This window comes from Cydia pomonella, chromosome 14 (assembly GCF_033807575.1).
Source record: "Cydia pomonella isolate Wapato2018A chromosome 14, ilCydPomo1, whole genome shotgun sequence".
Lineage (NCBI taxonomy): Eukaryota > Metazoa > Arthropoda > Insecta > Lepidoptera > Tortricidae > Cydia > Cydia pomonella.
The window spans coordinates 15,223,065-15,240,929 of record NC_084716.1 but is presented as its reverse complement, the minus strand read 5'-3'; the positions used below and the strand labels follow the sequence as shown (position 1 = coordinate 15,240,929).

The window sequence follows — 17,865 nt, the reverse complement described above, 5'->3', positions numbered from 1 at the left end:
TGTTATTATGGTACAGTATGGCGAGCAGTGGGGGCAAGAAGGAGCCGACTCAGCTGTCACCCGTGAAGAAGCGAGTGAAGGAAGGCACGCCGCCGTCGCGGCACAACAGGCATACGCACGAACAGAACACGTAAGTAGAATGCACTCGTACGACGGAAAACAATAATGTTTTGCGTAATCGGATAGGTATGCAAGTAATAGTTAAAATAGCTGATACATGGATAAAAAATATTAATTGATGATTGTACTTTTTGGAGACGACTGCATATTTAACTTCGTAGTTAATTTTCGTGTTACACAGCACAGAAGAAGTGGTGTAAAGTCTAAGAAACTGTGTCCTAGAAATTGACAGCTGAAACGAATGGTGCTATACGGCGGATGGCGTATGAATTTTGGGTTATTCAATGTTGAAGCACGAAAAGGAGATTTAATCGCGAACATTTTGTTTGGAGTTGAATGTTTTGTAATAATGCGTATTTCGTGACAGAAGCAACATTGGCGGCGGGCGCGCGTCGTGGGGCTCGGGCGGCGCGACGGCGGGAGCGGGAGCGGTGGCGGGGGCGGGAGCGGGAGCGGCGGCGGCGGCGGCGGCGGCGGGCGCGGCGCACACCATCACCATCCGCGACACGCCCTCGCCCGCCGTCTCCGTCATCACCATCTCCGACTCCGACGACGACGAGCCGCGCGCCATGCCCCACAACAGAGGTCTGTCTCATCACGTTATTTATACATCTCTCAAATCTGCCAAACCGTTGATAATCGTTTGTCCCAATCGGTCATTTTAACATTTCCGTTTGTTAGAAATAAACCAATTTTAACAGGTTTGTAAGTGTCAGTTTCATGAATAAGGGGGTAACTATCTCGCGTTTCCTAATTAAGGCCACTGTAAAAAATAAACACGGTGAACTTTCGCAATGCGAGTCTACCGTTTTGCTAAATTTGTATGTATGTATGACATTACCAAAATCAGCTTCGAGCGAATTTGCTTGAAATATTTATTATCTCTTTACTTTCAATCAATCGATATTTCTAATAAAAAAACTTAAGATGTTATATAATATACAAATCCTCAGAAGGGGATACATTACACGCACTCGCCATGCAAGCGATTTACCGTCTTCGCCGATTCGTACATTACAACGAGTCCGCACGCTTGCACACCTGCGTTTAATGGTTGAAATAAAGCAGGCTATATCCCGTATTCCGTGTGTCGAAGTACTTCAGTAAACAATTTAATAGAAATGTAGTAGCTAAATGTAGGGTGAAAAGTTAGTAATTATTTGTTTATTATAGCGGGCGGTAGCGGGGCATGTCCCCCGGCGGCGGCGGCGCCCGGCGTCATCTGCAGCGCGCGCTCGCCACGAGACGATCCTCATGTCAAGCCCGAGCCGCAGCCCTGCCACCACCATCACACGGTACGTCATAACCATACTAACTTAACGTGGACGAAAACACCACATCTAATCAAATAGTATTTTATACAATCGTGATATAATGAGAGCTTTATAGGCGAGTACCGTGTTTAGGCAACGCAGCTTGCTGAGTTGCCAAAATAAGGTACGAGATTAAAATGATAAAATATACCCATAATATATTAGTTACCATATGTTTTTGGCGCACAGCAACCGTCAGCCCCGGCGGCGGCCCCGGCGCCGGCGGCGCGCGCGCAGGCCACGCCGCAGAGCCAGAAGAAGCGGCTGTTGGCGCTCGCGCAGCAGGAGGCGCACAAGCACGACCCGCCGCCGCCCGACCACCACCACTACCAGCAGGTTGGTCACTGATCCTGCTCTTAGCGCTGCGGGCACCTCACCAGGATGTACGACGAACGTGGTGACTGGTGACCCTGCTTATGAAGCCGATGATCCGGGATGCGAATCGATATTAGCCAGGCTTATATGCCATGATGAGCGGCTGTTGCATTGTAGAACGACGCCATACTTGGGGTCGAACATAAGAATTATCTGTTTTTCGATGATAACTTGTTACTCTGTATTGAAATGATCGTAAAATTTAGGAGGGACAGTCTCGAACTGATTCTCAAGATCCTTACTAAATTTCATAGATTTTGTTAGGATTTTGTAATAAAAAGTTATCGTCGAAAACAGAAAAACCGCAAATATGGCGTCGTTCCACTGTATGTTGTCGGTTCAAACTTATAAAATTACTAGACGAATTATTGAATAGACGATTGATGGCCCTTTTCTGTTATGTAGAATCCATGTTTTGACAATATTGCATTTCATTTAGAATAGGACCAGTGTAATCTCTGCCCTGATAAAAAAATACCAGAACCTTGAATATTTAATTTTCATGAGATAAAAGTTGTAGTTCCGTGTTCCCTCACAGCTATGACATTCCATTTACGTTTTAGACGGGTGCCGCCGTCCGGCCGACCAACGAGTACCAATGCAACCAGTACGTGCCGACGCAGCACAACAAGAGGGATAGTGTGAGTAAAATATCACTCACACCACTTTACATTTACATTACAATTATCACAGACTTGAAAAATATATACTGACACACAGACACAATATGTAATCCCCAAAAGAGGAGCATTAGTGATGAACTGATGAATGTTTTAAGACTTTGAACGCCATGCCTATCGTGTACGGTGTAATAAAGCTTAGTTCATATAGAATTGGGACATAATTAGCAATAATTCCATGGCGGGAAACAGTTTTAGAGTTACAGTTCAATCACCAACCTTCAAAGTATTCATGGTGAAAATATTATTTACAGTACATATGGTGCTATTTTTCCGCACTAGTGCGTAAATTAGCACATTATGTAACTATGTTGAAAATTTAAAGGGTCATATGTACTGTAAAACGTTGTACGATACATGTGCGAATAGGTTATTCGCAACTCGTGTCGATTTAAAACACCCTTCGGTCGTGTTTTAATTTATCGCTACTCGTTTCGAATTTCCTATTTCTCGCACTTGTATCGTAATGTACTATTTTCTAGCTTTATGCATTTTAAAGTTTTCGACCATGAAAATTGAGAAAAGGAGATTGATCGTGCAAAATTCTTATCGATCCCGGACGAAGACAGCTAAGTCGCTTAAGATGCTAAAAGATAGTATTTGTAGGGTCATAAAACGTTACAAGGAGACTCTATCAGCCGACAGGAAAATAAAAACTTAATCGGAGGTCTAGGACAAATAATAAGATCTTCTTGGGATAAATCGTAATTAGATGAGGTCTAATTACGATTTATCCCAAAAATTCAAAGAAACTTCTAGAAAGATAAAGATGATTCGCCTCAGAGGTGGCTATCGAGCAATAAAACAGCTAAATCGGACTGTTAAACAGATCCGTCAAGCTAAAACACTAGCTCGACTATTGTACGACCCAGTATTGACAAAATTCGAAGGTTGCTTGTTGTTGGACGACAAGACGTATTGTAAAACTCGATTTTAATCAACTACACGGTTCGAAGTTTTATATGCCAATAATAGAGGTACTGTACCCAAAAAATATAAGTTCGTGAAACTTGACAAGTTCGCAAAAAAACATATGTTATGGCAAGGAATTTATAATTGCGGCTGTAAGACGAAAAGTTTTATAACATAGTCAACAATGAAGTCGGACCTTTATATTAAAGAGTGCTTAGAGAAATGAGTATTGCTATTTATTATAACCCATAACGATCCTGTGAAATGTTGGCCAGATTTAGCAGCAGCAAAAAAGTTTTGGCATGGTATGCTAATAATCAGGCTACTTACATACCCCGCGAGATGAATCCTCCGAATTGTACCCAATTTCAATCTATCAAAAACTACTGGGCAATCATGAAAAAAAAAAACAAGACTTGTCAGATTGTCCAGGGTCATTCATTGCGCTCTACAAGAAATCAAAACGCCAAAAATGTCGACAAAAGTGTTGTGCAGAAGATGAGGGGGCTCCATTATGAAAACAGAGATTTTTTTAGATTTATACATATTTAAAATTCATCATTTATAACTTTCTTATTTTATTTACTTAAAAAAATAACAATCTTCTAGTGCGTACCAATTTTATATGAACTATGCTTTATCGTGAACCTTGTCGGAATGCACGAAGAGATTGAGGCTTGTAGTGTATAGACGTCTTCAGCGCTTACGTCATGGTGATGTCACGGTCAGTCGAAGTTAGACCGGCGAGCAGAGCGGTCGTACCGCGTGATGTTTGTATTGGCGAACCGTTGGAATTAAGATCATCGTATGATTAAAGTACTGTAAATACAGTACTTTACAGGGCTGTAGCCGTGCGCGTCGGTTGACGTCTTTGGCGGTCACAGGGTTAAAATCGGTTTAGTAGATTATACATATATTCAATTGTAGTAGTTTACGGTCGTAAATTGTGAAGTGGATTAAAATATTTTCGTAATGCTAACCAATTTTAATACAAGAAATTAACCATGAAATGCCAATTAAACGAATCAGATTTAACTAATCCACAATTAATTAAGAATGAGCACGAATATTACGGATAAAACTACGTACATAATTTTATTAACAGGAAATTTATTTTCAATAATTGATGATATTATAGGTTGTCTACTGCTGCCAAATAAACGGATGTATGTATTTACAAATAAGGTTGTACACAATACAAGCCTCCTAGTTTGGCTGGGTCTCTTGGCAACGTCATCGGTCGGCGTTTACACGGTGCCTGTCCACTGCGGCAAATTGTAACCGTCATATAAAAATGCAATTATTATTCCAGACGGGCGGCTGCCGCGAGTACACGAGTGGATCGGCGGCGACGGCGGGTGCGGCCGTCGGCGCGCCGCCCGCGCACAAGCAGCACGCGCACGCGCCGCACGCCGCGCACCATGCCGCGCACGCCTGGCACCACCACCCGCACAACCACTACAAGTCAGTGTACACCACTATACCCCGCCAGTACACTAGCGGGCACGCCTGGCACCACCACCCGCATAACCACTAGAAGTCAGTGTACACCACTATACCCCCGCCAGTACACTAGCGGGCACGCCTGGCACCACCACCCGCACAACCACTACAAGTCAGTGTACACCACTATACCCCGCCAGTACACTAGCGGGCACGCCTGGCACCACCACCCGCATAACCACTACAAGTCAGTGTACACCACTATACCCCGCCAGTACACTAGCGGGCACGCCTGGCACCACCACCCGCATAACCACTACAAGTCAGTGTACACCACTATACCCCCGCCAGTACACTAGCGGGCACGCCTGGCACCACCACCCGCACAACCACTACAAGTCAGTGTACACCACTATACCCCGCCAGTACATTAGCGGGCACGCCTGGCACCACCACCCGCATAACCACTACAAGTCAGTGTACACCACTATACCCCGCCAGTACACTAGCGGGCACGCCTGGCACCACCACCCGCATAACCACTACAAGTCAGTGTACACCACTATACCCCCGCCAGTACACTAGCGGGCACGCCTGGCACCACCACCCGCACAACCACTACAAGTCAGTGTACACCACTATACCCCGCCAGTACACTAGCGGGCACGCCTGGCACCACCACCCGCATAACCACTACAAGTCAGTGTACACCACTATACCCCCGCCAGTACACTAGCGGGCACGCCTGGCACCACCACCCGCACAACCACTACAAGTCAGTGTACACAACTATACCCCCGCCAGTACACTAGCGGGCACGCCTGGCACCACCACCCGCACAACCACTACAAGTCAGTGTACACAACTATACCCCCGCCAGTACACTAGCGGGCACGCCTGGCACCACCACCCGCAAAACCACTACAAGTCAGTGTACACAACTATACCCCCGCCAGTACACTAGCGGGCACGCCTGGCATCACCACCCGCACAACCACTACAAGTCAGTGTACACAACTATACCCCCGCCAGTACACTAGCGGGCACGCCTGGCACCACCACCCGCACAACCACTACAAGTCAGTGTACACAAACCCCGCCCATCCCCTCGGCCATCAAAATCCCGGAATCCACCCTGTACTGCAGCTGAGAGCCTGAGCAGCTTTACTATCGGTATCGTTTCGAGCGACGGCGCCATAACCTTTGGCCTATGCTCTATCAGATAGCGCCATTGTTTGATGTTTAACAAATTTAACTGCTGCACAGATATGTATCTGTGAAAGAATAAGGATCAACGTCTAATGGCGTTCAAAAGTTTCTTATCATGTGTCAAAAGATGGCAGTAAATTTACTATGGCTACAAAGTTTACTTCGACAATCCACCTCTATTTAAAATATTTTCTTTTTTCAATTAAAATGGAAGAGTTTACAGTTCTCATATATATTAAATCAATGTGTGAATATTTTCAGAACTGGTAGCGGAGGCGTCCTGTCGCCGGCTGGAGGGGTGTCTCCCGGTTACTTACCACCGCCTCTCTACGTGCCCACTTATCATTATCACACGTGAGTATTCCCTTATTGTTGCATTATAAGATGATATGATTTTGATTAAACAACTACTAGATAAGAAATTGTTCCGTAGTTTCCGATTAGTAGTTACGATTGTGTTCTGATTTTTGTACGAGGGTGAATGAAAAAAATATTAGAATTGCAAATTTACGACACCTCTTTACGCTTCCTTTTATTTTTATTATTAGGTATTATTATGTCGTCAATTATTTTTGAAGTAATTGGATATAATATAAAATATTTTTTTGGATATTTAGGAGTAAGTTGGCATTGATGCTTTAGTCTATTCCACGGCTGCTTACTGAATTGCTAGTTTAAAAGAGCTGCTAGCTGTAAAGATGACCCCCGCTTCGGCCGGCCCTCCACCTCAATTAACGAACAAAACATTGAAAATTTTAAACAATGGTTTTAGAAGACAGTTGAATCAGTTTTAAATATGGTAACAAATACTTGCGTTTGGGGATTTCAAAGAGAATCCCATCCTTATCTATCTGTGCACTTTTCATCGGCTATCCGTACTAGCCAGACTTAGTTCTAACTAATTTCCATTTTTTTCCAAAATTATCGGAGGCGATACGTGGAACTAATTGTGATGACGATAACGCGGTGATGCCTGTGGTGGAGCCGTTTTTCGAGATTTATACGAACAAAAAAAAATTAGATGGAGTAATAAAATTATAAGCAAAAAAACCGGATAAGTGCTAGTCGGATTTGCTCACCGAGGGTTCCGAACTTTTTAGTATTTATTGTTTTAGTGGCAACAGAAATCTGTGAATATTTTAAATGTCTAGTTATCACGGTGCATGAAATATAGCCTGGTGACAGACGGATGGACGTTTTACCCTTTGGGTAAGGAACTCAAAAAAGGAAATTTTGTAGAATAGTTTAAAATATTGTTTACAGTACATATGGGGCTACTTTATAGCACTAGTGCGAGAAGTAGCATATTACGTTACTGTGTCGAACATTTAAAGGGCCATATGTACTGTAAAACGTTGTACGATACATGTGCGAATAGGTAATTCGCAACTCGTGTCGATTTAAAACACTCCCTTCGGTCGTGTTTTAATTTATCGCCACTCGTTTCGAATTTCCTATTTTTCGCACTTGTATCGTAATGTACTATTATGACCCTATTTCTAAGAACTTTTAAATTCCCCTCGTAGCTTTGATTGCAGCGGAATATATTTGATCAAAATCAAACCGTTTTATACAGTTTGTGTCTAGCAGACTGTAGTTATTTCATTAAAAAAAAATTTATTTCCTTAAAATCTCAGTGTGCCGTTCGACTCACCAGTAGAAATCGATACGACATCAGTACCGCTACTGAATTTGCTCGGAAGCAGGGATGCGCTCCACTTCCACGCCGTCGCGCCAATCAGCTAGAATCTAGATAATTAGACTTACACGCCAGACCCCATACTGCGTCGATGCTCTCACTCAACAAGTTCGGCCCTTACTGCATGTAATAAAAAATATTTGTTGAAACTTGAACTTTAACAGCTGTTAATAGAGTTGAATATCATATCGGGCATATATGGCTTCGTATACAGTAAAGGATTAGGGAAGGGCCTCAATATCTATGCATGAGTTGGGTACATCGATAATAATGTAGAGATGTGATTCCAGCGGTGGCGTCGGCGGCGTGGGCGCGGTGGGCGCGGTGGGCGGCGTGGGCGGCGTGGGCGGCGGCGTGCCCCCGCCCGCGCACCACGCCAGCGCGCGCCTGCCCGCCTACCTGCAGCCCTACTCGCCCACCTACCTCGTGCCGCAGCACCCGCCGCAGCACCTGTGGTACACCGACTGAGCGGCCAGCGTGCTGGCCGAGGCGTGCCGACCTCCCGCCGGCCTGTGGGCCCGCGCCGACAGTACTGCACCGCCCTTTGTCGCAGCGACGGACCCGACGTTGGCCCGCGTCGTACCCGATAAAAATGCGGAGCCGAGGAGAAACTATATGTATATTCCTAGAGCTTTACGTGTTGGCTGTACTTTCTTAAAATTGAATATTGAAGTCGATTTTTAAGCTCGCCGTTGACGAATCAGATATTAAGTTTTTATTTTCAAAAACAGATTATGCCGAGTTATTTAATTTGTTTATAAATCATCATATAATTGAAATTATAAACAGAGTTCCACCCGTGGGGGAAGGGACGACCTTCTTATTATCGTGAGCTGTGACGATAATCCCTTCGACTCTGCATTGACTTTGCCGATTTATAAAATTCGCGACTATTGTTCGCTTGTAGTATGTTCGATGTTTGTGACCGGGTGTATTCGACTTGGTTTGAGTAGAAGTATATTATTTAGTGGCGGAGACCTGTTTGACGTAGATGTATTGTTGTATTGATTTATTTTGTAACGATTATGTTTACTTGTGTACGCGCTAGGCGGTAGTGATATACCTAGACTCGTTTGTTTATCGCTGTATAATATGGATTGTACATTTTGCGTTATTTTTTTTTTACTAAGATTTTGCCGGTAAAGCGGAGAGTAGGTTGCATTTACTAATATTTTTACTGTAGACGTTTAGTTGTTTGTACCAAATCATTATAATGGAAGATGTATTCGTGATTTAGGGCCCTGCCCCTTGGATCCGCTTCGGAGGAAGCGGTTCTCGACTCGACTGTATTTTTAATTTTACGTGACGGTGGTTTGTCAATTATGGTTTGATTTAAAATTAAAGCAGTAGCGATTGGTGTTTCGTTACGTTTCATATCACGTAGTCGCGAGACATTTACGCTGTTTACTACCTGTATTCATATTAATGGGATTTTATAATTATTATGTAGATATTTACGTGTGGGCGCGGTGATGGACTACTTGTATAGCTTTAGAATCATAAATTAAACGAAATTAAAATTATCTAAGAATTTTATATAAAAAAAAAACTTTAGTACGCACTAATAGGTAAACTATAAGTGTTATATGCATGTATAAATCACCTTAGATAGAAGAAAAATTAACTATTCTTTAATTATAAAAAAAAACTAATGCAATTATTTTACGACTGCAATCTTAGTTTATTCGGATAGTTTAGTGATGCTTATTCGATTTGCTATCAAAAGACTGGGTGTTTCAGTTTTGCACATATTACAATGTACACTGCGTCTGGTCGGGTCCCATTATGTTTATCACTAGTTTTAATTCCCGTGTTCCTTTTCCGTATTGAGGTTCGCTCGTTTTAGACCCAAATGGTTGATGGAACTGAGATGAGCGTTGTGCTAGCCTCGGCCGGGCCGCAATCATATTAGTCATATCGTACAAGTTTCGTATTAGCGTTCGAATCGGCCCGGCCGCATGGCATTTTATCGCTTATTAGTCGTATATTTTTTAGATTGTAGCCTAAGTTTTATTTACATTAATAATCAATTCTAATCGCGGTTTCTTATTTTACTGTATTTTAATTTCGGTCACTGTGTTATCTAACAGATTTATTTCGTGACGAAACTACAATGTCTATATTGTATTTAGAGTTTAAGTTGCTGCCCGACAATAATGATTATGTTTAGTTTTATATCCTTACGGTTGTAGTTGCTATGGTAAACGCGTTAATTTTTATTTTAATCATTAATGACATTTGCAAACGGCGTGCGTTGCACCTCATCGTCCACGAATTTAACTTTTAAAACTATCAGAGTCTGAAATTGTTACCTCAACGTTTTCTAGACTCTGCTTCGAACTACACTTATTTTAGATTTGATACTCATCATCATCCTTCTACGGATGTTATTGAGTGTCATATTGAATCACATTATGTTTATTTTTACTACAATATTTCAATATAATTTCTCACCTATTCAGCATATAATTCTGTATCTTAAACGTTGTTTGTCAAAAAAAAAAAAAAAATAATAACAAGCCAATTTTTTTATCTCGTTTCCTTGAAAACTCTTTTTTTTTTTAAAGAGGCAGTTTAAATATCTACAGATTTCGAGTCGTCATAACTTGTCTTGCGATCTGTTGTGCTAGACCCTCGATAGCCTATGGTAGTTACGTTCTTCGCTTGTTAAAAACAAGATAGTATTCATATTTCTCTGATGCTCTTGTATATGAAGTGAAAGACGTAAGTACGTTATGCAGTGGACGTGGATTGCCTCGCACGCCGAGTGCCGCTGCTGTAGCAGGCGAGATTGTCCCGCGGAGGCGTAGTCAATGATCTCTGTTCGTGCACTCGCGTGCCACGTGCACATTATAATAATTATATTCAATACATAATTATGATATGTTATTTACCCGCGACTCGCGTTCTACGCACGCTCATTTGCCTCACATTCTTCTGATTTCTACTACTAAGTCTTTTTATCGGAGTTTTGGGGTTTATTTTATAAGTATTTTAACTGATGGAATGTTAACATAAAGTTTGTAATTAGATCATACAAATTGGATGTAGCCGTATTAACTTGACTTACTTAGTTCGTATATGGGGCGCATCTGACGCGGCATAGCAACAGCGTTTACTGTCCATTGTGGTTCTGTGATTTAACTCATTATTATATTAGTTCGTTGCAAACTGATTATTGTAAATTTTGGGTTGTTGCAATAAAAAAATTGTGTATAAAATTCCATATTTGCTAAGCATCTGGATGAGGTCATGCCCCGTGTATATGTATATTTAGTAGTAGTATGGTTTCATCATAACGCCTGCAACTTAGTGCATGGATTATGCTCCGTTTGGTATAATTATTTTGACAATAATTTATTATCCTATTCGACTTATTGCAATGTACAAACACACTAGTGTGGGTTGATGACGGTCTTATGTTTGATTATATAATAAGTAAGTTTTGGTTGCACTGCGGCGGCGGGCCGCGCGGCCGCCGCGGCACTTCCTCTGTGATCGCCTCGAGTAGCGTTAGCGGTGAAACTGTATCCTAGGATTACGTTTGATTTTAATAATTTCATGTAACAATTAACTGTGAGTACCTCAGGGTACGAGCCGAGAGCTAACTCTGTACAATTATGGGTATTTTTACGTTTTAATTTAGCGTTAGGGGCTTGTTCAACACGAGTTGAAATGTTTTAACATGTTTTGAATTCGATAATGGGAAATCAGGGATCAGTACTGATGTTGCTTAATTTTATCTTCAATAATCACATAGTTATTATAGAGCAAATGTAAATAAACATCCAGATATCCCTTTTTATTTTATTTTTATTTTGTCCCGCTCCCGGTCCTTTCCGTTGCGTCCTTGTCCGGGACGGTCCGCCGGCCCGTGTGCGCATTCGCAACTAGTTTATTCGTATTAGCTCGTGCTGTGACGTCACACACCACTACCCACTTGTCACCGGCCGCCTGTTTCACAAACACGATTGTGACAATGTTCCACGTTGCCCATAAAACACAGTATATCCCCGGGCTGCATTTATTTCATACACGTTTCTCACCAGTATGTGAAATGGATGGCTGAGTGAACAAGCAGCACTGCCTTGTATTGTATAGGTTACGACGGAAGCCTTCAGCCTTGTAGCTAGTGGCGTGTCACAGCATGGCTTACTATAGTCAATAGAATGGCGGGCGACGCCAGAGAGCTGCTGTCTCGACAATAACCCAGTGTCAGACAATAATCATTCTTATTATTTGCCGGTTAGATGACTTTTTAGTTCGCCCCTTATTAGTGTCCATATTATATCAATGTTTATAGGTCCTTTAATATCTAGGGTTCATAGTTGCCTAGTGTTCCGCTAAGATTTCAAAATAAATGGCTAGATATAGTGCCTGTTTTGAAACCGTAGAATGGTTTAACTAAGTTTCCTTTTGTCGAATAGTTTGGTTTAAGGATTGTGTAATTGTTTCTTAGTTTTAAACCATAATACCTTTCTTATTATGAGTAACATAAACGTGAATGTCGGCAATTCTTCATATTATACTTGAGTCAATATGTCGGCAAAGTCCACCCTTGTATTTTTTGTATCTTTAATAAAATAATATTTATATTAATCTGAAATATAATTAGTATCGTAGGATTCATATCATTTGAGGATAAAGTATTACCTCAAATTAATTACATTTTAAAAGCATTTATTTTGCGTTTTACAAGTTAGTACCACAACGAAAGGTTTAAATTGAAAGATAGATGTATATTTTAATGTGGTAGACAACCCCTAGCGTAGTGGAAGTATTATATTCTGTGGTAAACGTAATGAGTGGGCGTGAGAGGTAGCGTACTCGTAGCTGCGACTTCGTGTAGTTCGTTAACTTTAAACGTTCGTCTCCACCGACTGATGCCCTCATTACTTGATGACATGCTATTACATAATACCGCAACTTTCTATGCGAACGTTAATACGCACGTTTTAAATAAATTACTATTTATTACTTAAATAAACGGAATGCTTAAAGATCTATAAAATGCGGTGTTCGTATAAGGTTTTTTGCAATTTTAAATCGTCTTAATGTCTCAATGTGCGCACTTTTGACGATCTTTCATATAATGGTTAGGATAGTTGAATTTGTACGTAACGTTGTTAGTCCACGGCGCCTGAACGCGCGAGCAGGCAACTCCTCTCAAAGGGTGGTGGGAACAACTCTATACTGGAACTTACTATAAGGTCTCCCTGGTAATACTGAAGTCTGAGTCGCACGTTATACTCTAGCTAGTGCTCTAGTGCTGCTACTAGGCTCTATTTTAGCATTTGTACATTGATTCGATATCTACCTAATGTGTGTGATAATAATAATAAGCTTTTCAACTAGTTGAAGTACAATGAATTCTATGATTAACTTATAGGCCAATGTTTATAAACATTATTTTTACACTATCTAAAGTAAATGTGATTTTGTCTGTAGGTTAGTTTGTAAAGTTTTAGATGGCTGCAGTCCAGTGCGTCGTTTTCCTTTCGCAGCACAATAAACTCGGCCGTCCGGCTGGTTTCAGTTTTAACAAACTTATCAAAGTGATTTAAAGGTGTCAGCGCGAACAATGACGTCAATTGTATATGGAAGATGTACCAATGTAATGTACCATACCATGAATATCGCCCAGCTTTAAACTGTCGTATAACTTAGACGATGTTAATATATTTGTACGTAGTCTGTGGAACGCTCTCGCTAATGTTTTGCCGTCCATTCTTATACGCGGCGAACGCTGGACTGCTTTTAATGTTCGACGTAACGTAATATTCGTTCTATAATCGCATACTTCGACACCAAACCGACTTATTAAAATATAGATGTCTAAAATAATTTTATAATTATCTAGAGCTTATAGAGTGGGTAGGGCCGTCTGTAGTCTTACAGTTCGGTCTCGTTTCTGCTGCGAACTGTCGCCATACAAAAGAATTCCTGGGAGTTATCAGCAGTGAGGAGGCTTTTGAAAAGGGATAACTAGTGGTAGCCAGCTTCTTAGGGTCTTTATTCGAGATTTGTATAAGCTATGGGCGTAGTGTTCCGCGTAGGATACGTTCTCGCGAACGTGCGGGCGACTATAGGCGACATGCACACGCTTCGAATATAGGTACCTTTGTAATTTAATAGGCCAAATTCGATAGGTTTAATTGAAATTACAAACATTTTCCAAAGTGAGGCTAACTAGTTAATAAATCTTTTGTAACAAGAAATTGATTCAACGTCTCAAAATATTAAAGAATGTGTCTGGCTAGTCGCTCGCGCGATCGTGCCTCCAACAAACAAATTTAGATGGCACCAATTTCTAGATTTCTTAAATAGATAATAAATTTATTTTACATACAATGTGATTTCGATGTCCAAAGTTAATCGAGATTTGCTGTCTTTATTACTCTACTACTTTAACGGCCGGGGGTCCATTATGAACTTCTAAAACTTTAGTATAAAATCTAACTTTAAGTATATCATTTGTATACCCTTGATACAGGTATCTTCATATTGAGCTGCAGTGTGGGGGTTCAGGATGGACCCCCGCGATACTTGTAGTAATCAGTGTTTCGGTGTAGCCGATGTCGGCCGTACGACATACCTACCTATTTATGCTAGACTATAGTCCCAAATAACGTAGAATTATGACCAAGTTAGCAAGTGATTTAAATATATCTTCAAACACAAATATTATAATGTTATGATACGGTTTAGTATAGCACCGGTTACCGGGGGACATGAAAGTACAAATTTAACGCGCCCCCCGCGGTCACGCTTGTTGCCGACTTCTGGCACGGTTTCAACACTGAAATGAACCACTGCTGGTGATTCAAGTCGGTGGTGTACCCTTGTGCCAGAGGTTATCTTCGGAAAAGGGACTCCGAGCTAAATGTATGGACTCTTTCCGAAAAAACACCTGCCTTCTAATTTCAATAAGTGCTCCACTAATCCCTTATCGTGCTTGTATACGATTTTGTAGTGCAAATTTTAGAGCAATATTTAAATTTTTAGGCAAGGTTGATAATTAAATCAGCCCTGCTGCGGCCCGCCGGGCTTTTTTAGGTGGCCCGCCAGGTGATGCTGGTTTAGATACATAACCTTGCCATATAACCAATTTTTTTTTCTATCTTTGTGGCCCCCATAAACAACGTGTATTTATTATGTATACTAAAAGGTTAGTCACTTCACTTGGTCGGAGCAATGCATAAATTTCGGAGTCCCTTTTTCGATTCGGACACTTCTCGGACTCAGAGAATGATGATTCAATACAAATCGTTTCTAAGTACATATTTCAAACGTTAATAAATGTTGTAATATAAAGTAGCGGTTACAAGTTGTTTTACGATTTTCACTTTTTTTTGAGCATTGAAAGACTACCTAACCTTAAAGTGCGTTCATATTACTTGTCTTATTTATTAAGCATGGCAACATCAAGTAAATTTAGCTGGTAAGTTTTAAACTTGGTTGCGCAGTTGTAATTTCTTTTTGGAAACTTTAAAACATTTTTTATTTATTTTGTTCTTATGGAATAAGACAGGTAAGTGTGAGCGCAATATGTATTGAGATAATCACTTATTATATTAGATTCGTGGTAGCATAGCTAAATATCGGTGACAGGATCACGTTTTCGAATTAAATCGTAATTTTATAACAATTGATGTGCCTAAGTGTAATATTCTATAAATGTAAATAATTAAATACTTAGTTACTGTATGAGTGCATATTATTAACTACTAGAGGCAGAGGCGTTCCGATATCAATGTATTTGTGGCTCTGGCCCTCTACCCAACTTGTAATGTTTTGAGACAATAACTCCTCTTTTCGATTATACTTAACTGTTGCTTTAATGTAAATCGTATAAAAACGGCCACCGATGTAGCATTGAGGAAAATATACCTAAATAGATAACTGTGCTTTCAAATTATCGGCGTTTTCATATAAAACTAAATAATGCTACTTCGAGGTCGTATAGTAAAGTTTTAATCAAAATTATTCATATTTTTAAAATTGGCTACGATATGATATCGATCCTCGTTTTAACCTTACTGCTACTCTTTTTCACTAATGTTGTACTGACTAGCATGTATTTTGTTAATCAATTAAGTATATCTATAATATTATTTCCAAAAGTAATGGCTGGAGTTATTAAAAAAGACTAGAACTGATTTTCAATTGGGTCTGTGCGGAAACAGAAGTTCTTTTTCAACTTGACTCTAGGTAGGTACCTATTTTTACCACTCACAACGACACCAGTAGCTGGCAACACTGATGGCGAAATCTGATGTGCTGCCAAATTTATCTTTGTATTCACTTCGTATTATCATTTCATTGTTGATTTTATAATGATTATTGATTACCTAAGTACCTATAAATTGAAGTTTTTTAACGTTTGATTGAATCCTGTAGAAGTTCTCGAAGTTCAAAATACTCCTCCAGCACTTTTAGGAACAATATTTAAACTATGTTTCTAATGTTTCTACCTGAACTTAACTTTTTCCACGTATTGGACACGTAGCTCCGTCTAACACTAGTTTAGATATTTTTAAATTGTTACAGCACACAGAAGGACCTTTCCATTTAAATTATAGTCACCGTTTCATTGGGATATTTATGTACCAATAGATTTATAAGAATCGGTACCTTGTAGTTTATAGCGCCAGTGTCGCGCTTGGGTGTACTATCGCCGTGGTAAAGAGGTACAATTCATCAAAATATGAAAAAGGTAAAATTGTTACTATCTAACAAATTGGCAACACTTGACACCAAACTTTTGGGGATTGTCAATGTTGCCAATGTAAGATTTTTCTCCTCAAATTGCCGTGCAAGATCATCTTAACGAGTTATTTTTATTCATTTTGGTTGATTTGTGCCGTTTACCAACTGCGGTATATTTATAGATATCGTGTATCTCTGTATTGTATCACCCATAACCGCAGTGTACACGATCGATGGGTAATGGGTAGTTGTGTAGACTTGATTGTGATATCAGTAAACATTTTCATACGAGCATCCAACTAACTCTTTCATTTCTAAAGAAAAGATCCTGGTCCTCCTTCAATTTTGGCTATTAACCCCAGCTTTCACATTTTTGAGTTCTATGTTTTAACGTTACGTTCGTTAACCCTTTACCAGGCCAAGGGATATATTTCACCCACATCTTATATCGGTTACCGTAGTCAGGTTTTAACTCCAAACCACCTACAAAATATTTTGTCAATCCCTGAAAATATTATTTTATGATCTTCATTCACAACACGCTTCTAAATTGCGTAATATATCTTTGGCAGCCGTTTAAATTCACTTGAATGCTAATTTCAGTAAACTACGGATAAATTCGAACACTTTTCATAATTTCTATGAAACAGAAGTACATAGGTCGAACAATTTTTTGATATTTTGTAGATTTTGAGTGTTGAAAGCTAATGTAATCGGAAACATTGCTAAATATTCATGCATTATTGTGTATGACCAGAATTAGGATGTGGGTTGACATTATCCCATGGCCTTATTAGAGTTTAACTGTGTGGGAGCTATATTTCCCATGGCCCGGTAAATTGTCTTGTCATGTCATAAAAACTCACGTAAGTAAGTGATTTTTTTTCAGTGATTGATATAATGTTTCGTAGGAGATTTGGAGTTAAACCTTGACTATTATAACCGATATAAGATGTGGGTGGAATATATCCCTTGGCCTGATCAAGAATATAATAAGACAAAATCTAGTATGACAGTTCATTACTTAGACAGGCGATGGGATAACCTTAACCCACATTTTTATTTCTGGTTTAAAGGAAGATCTCCGACGTTCATAAATACATTTTTTACAAGGCGTTCAATACGGTTGCAACAGCATATAAAGTACGTATTAAGACACGCTGGTTCTTCGGGGCCTGGTAAAGGGTTAATATCCCTTTGTCCAAGGAATTTGATAGTTCTCTTTGGCAGAGCCATATATCATATTTAATGCTAAACGCACAGTTAATGTTATTATTGCAACTCGCCCATGTGATACCAATTCACTTCGTGGTTTGTTATTGGATAGGAGTGGCGTCGGTTTTATTAGAATAGAAATGCTCAGTCTGATAAAATAATGGGACGATAAGAGGAATAAAACAACAAA

The 17,865-nt window shown here is 40.2% G+C and overlaps 1 protein-coding gene across 1 annotated transcript in view; it reads left to right on the top strand.

The window, feature by feature from the left end:
- The window catches only part of LOC133525043 (homeodomain-interacting protein kinase 2-like), a 138,329-nt gene extending 129,977 nt beyond the window's left edge, over positions 1-8,352 (top strand). Inside the window, exons 18-25 of the mRNA XM_061861259.1 lie at positions 17-130; positions 488-705; positions 1,294-1,415; positions 1,623-1,769; positions 2,372-2,449; positions 4,713-4,864; positions 6,314-6,406; positions 8,042-8,352. Of these exons, the coding sequence (XP_061717243.1) occupies positions 17-130; positions 488-705; positions 1,294-1,415; positions 1,623-1,769; positions 2,372-2,449; positions 4,713-4,864; positions 6,314-6,406; positions 8,042-8,219 (1,102 nt within the window). The 3' untranslated portion in view covers positions 8,220-8,352. The remainder of the gene's footprint in view (positions 1-16; positions 131-487; positions 706-1,293; positions 1,416-1,622; positions 1,770-2,371; positions 2,450-4,712; positions 4,865-6,313; positions 6,407-8,041) is intronic.
- Positions 8,353-17,865: the final 9,513 nt, after the last annotated feature.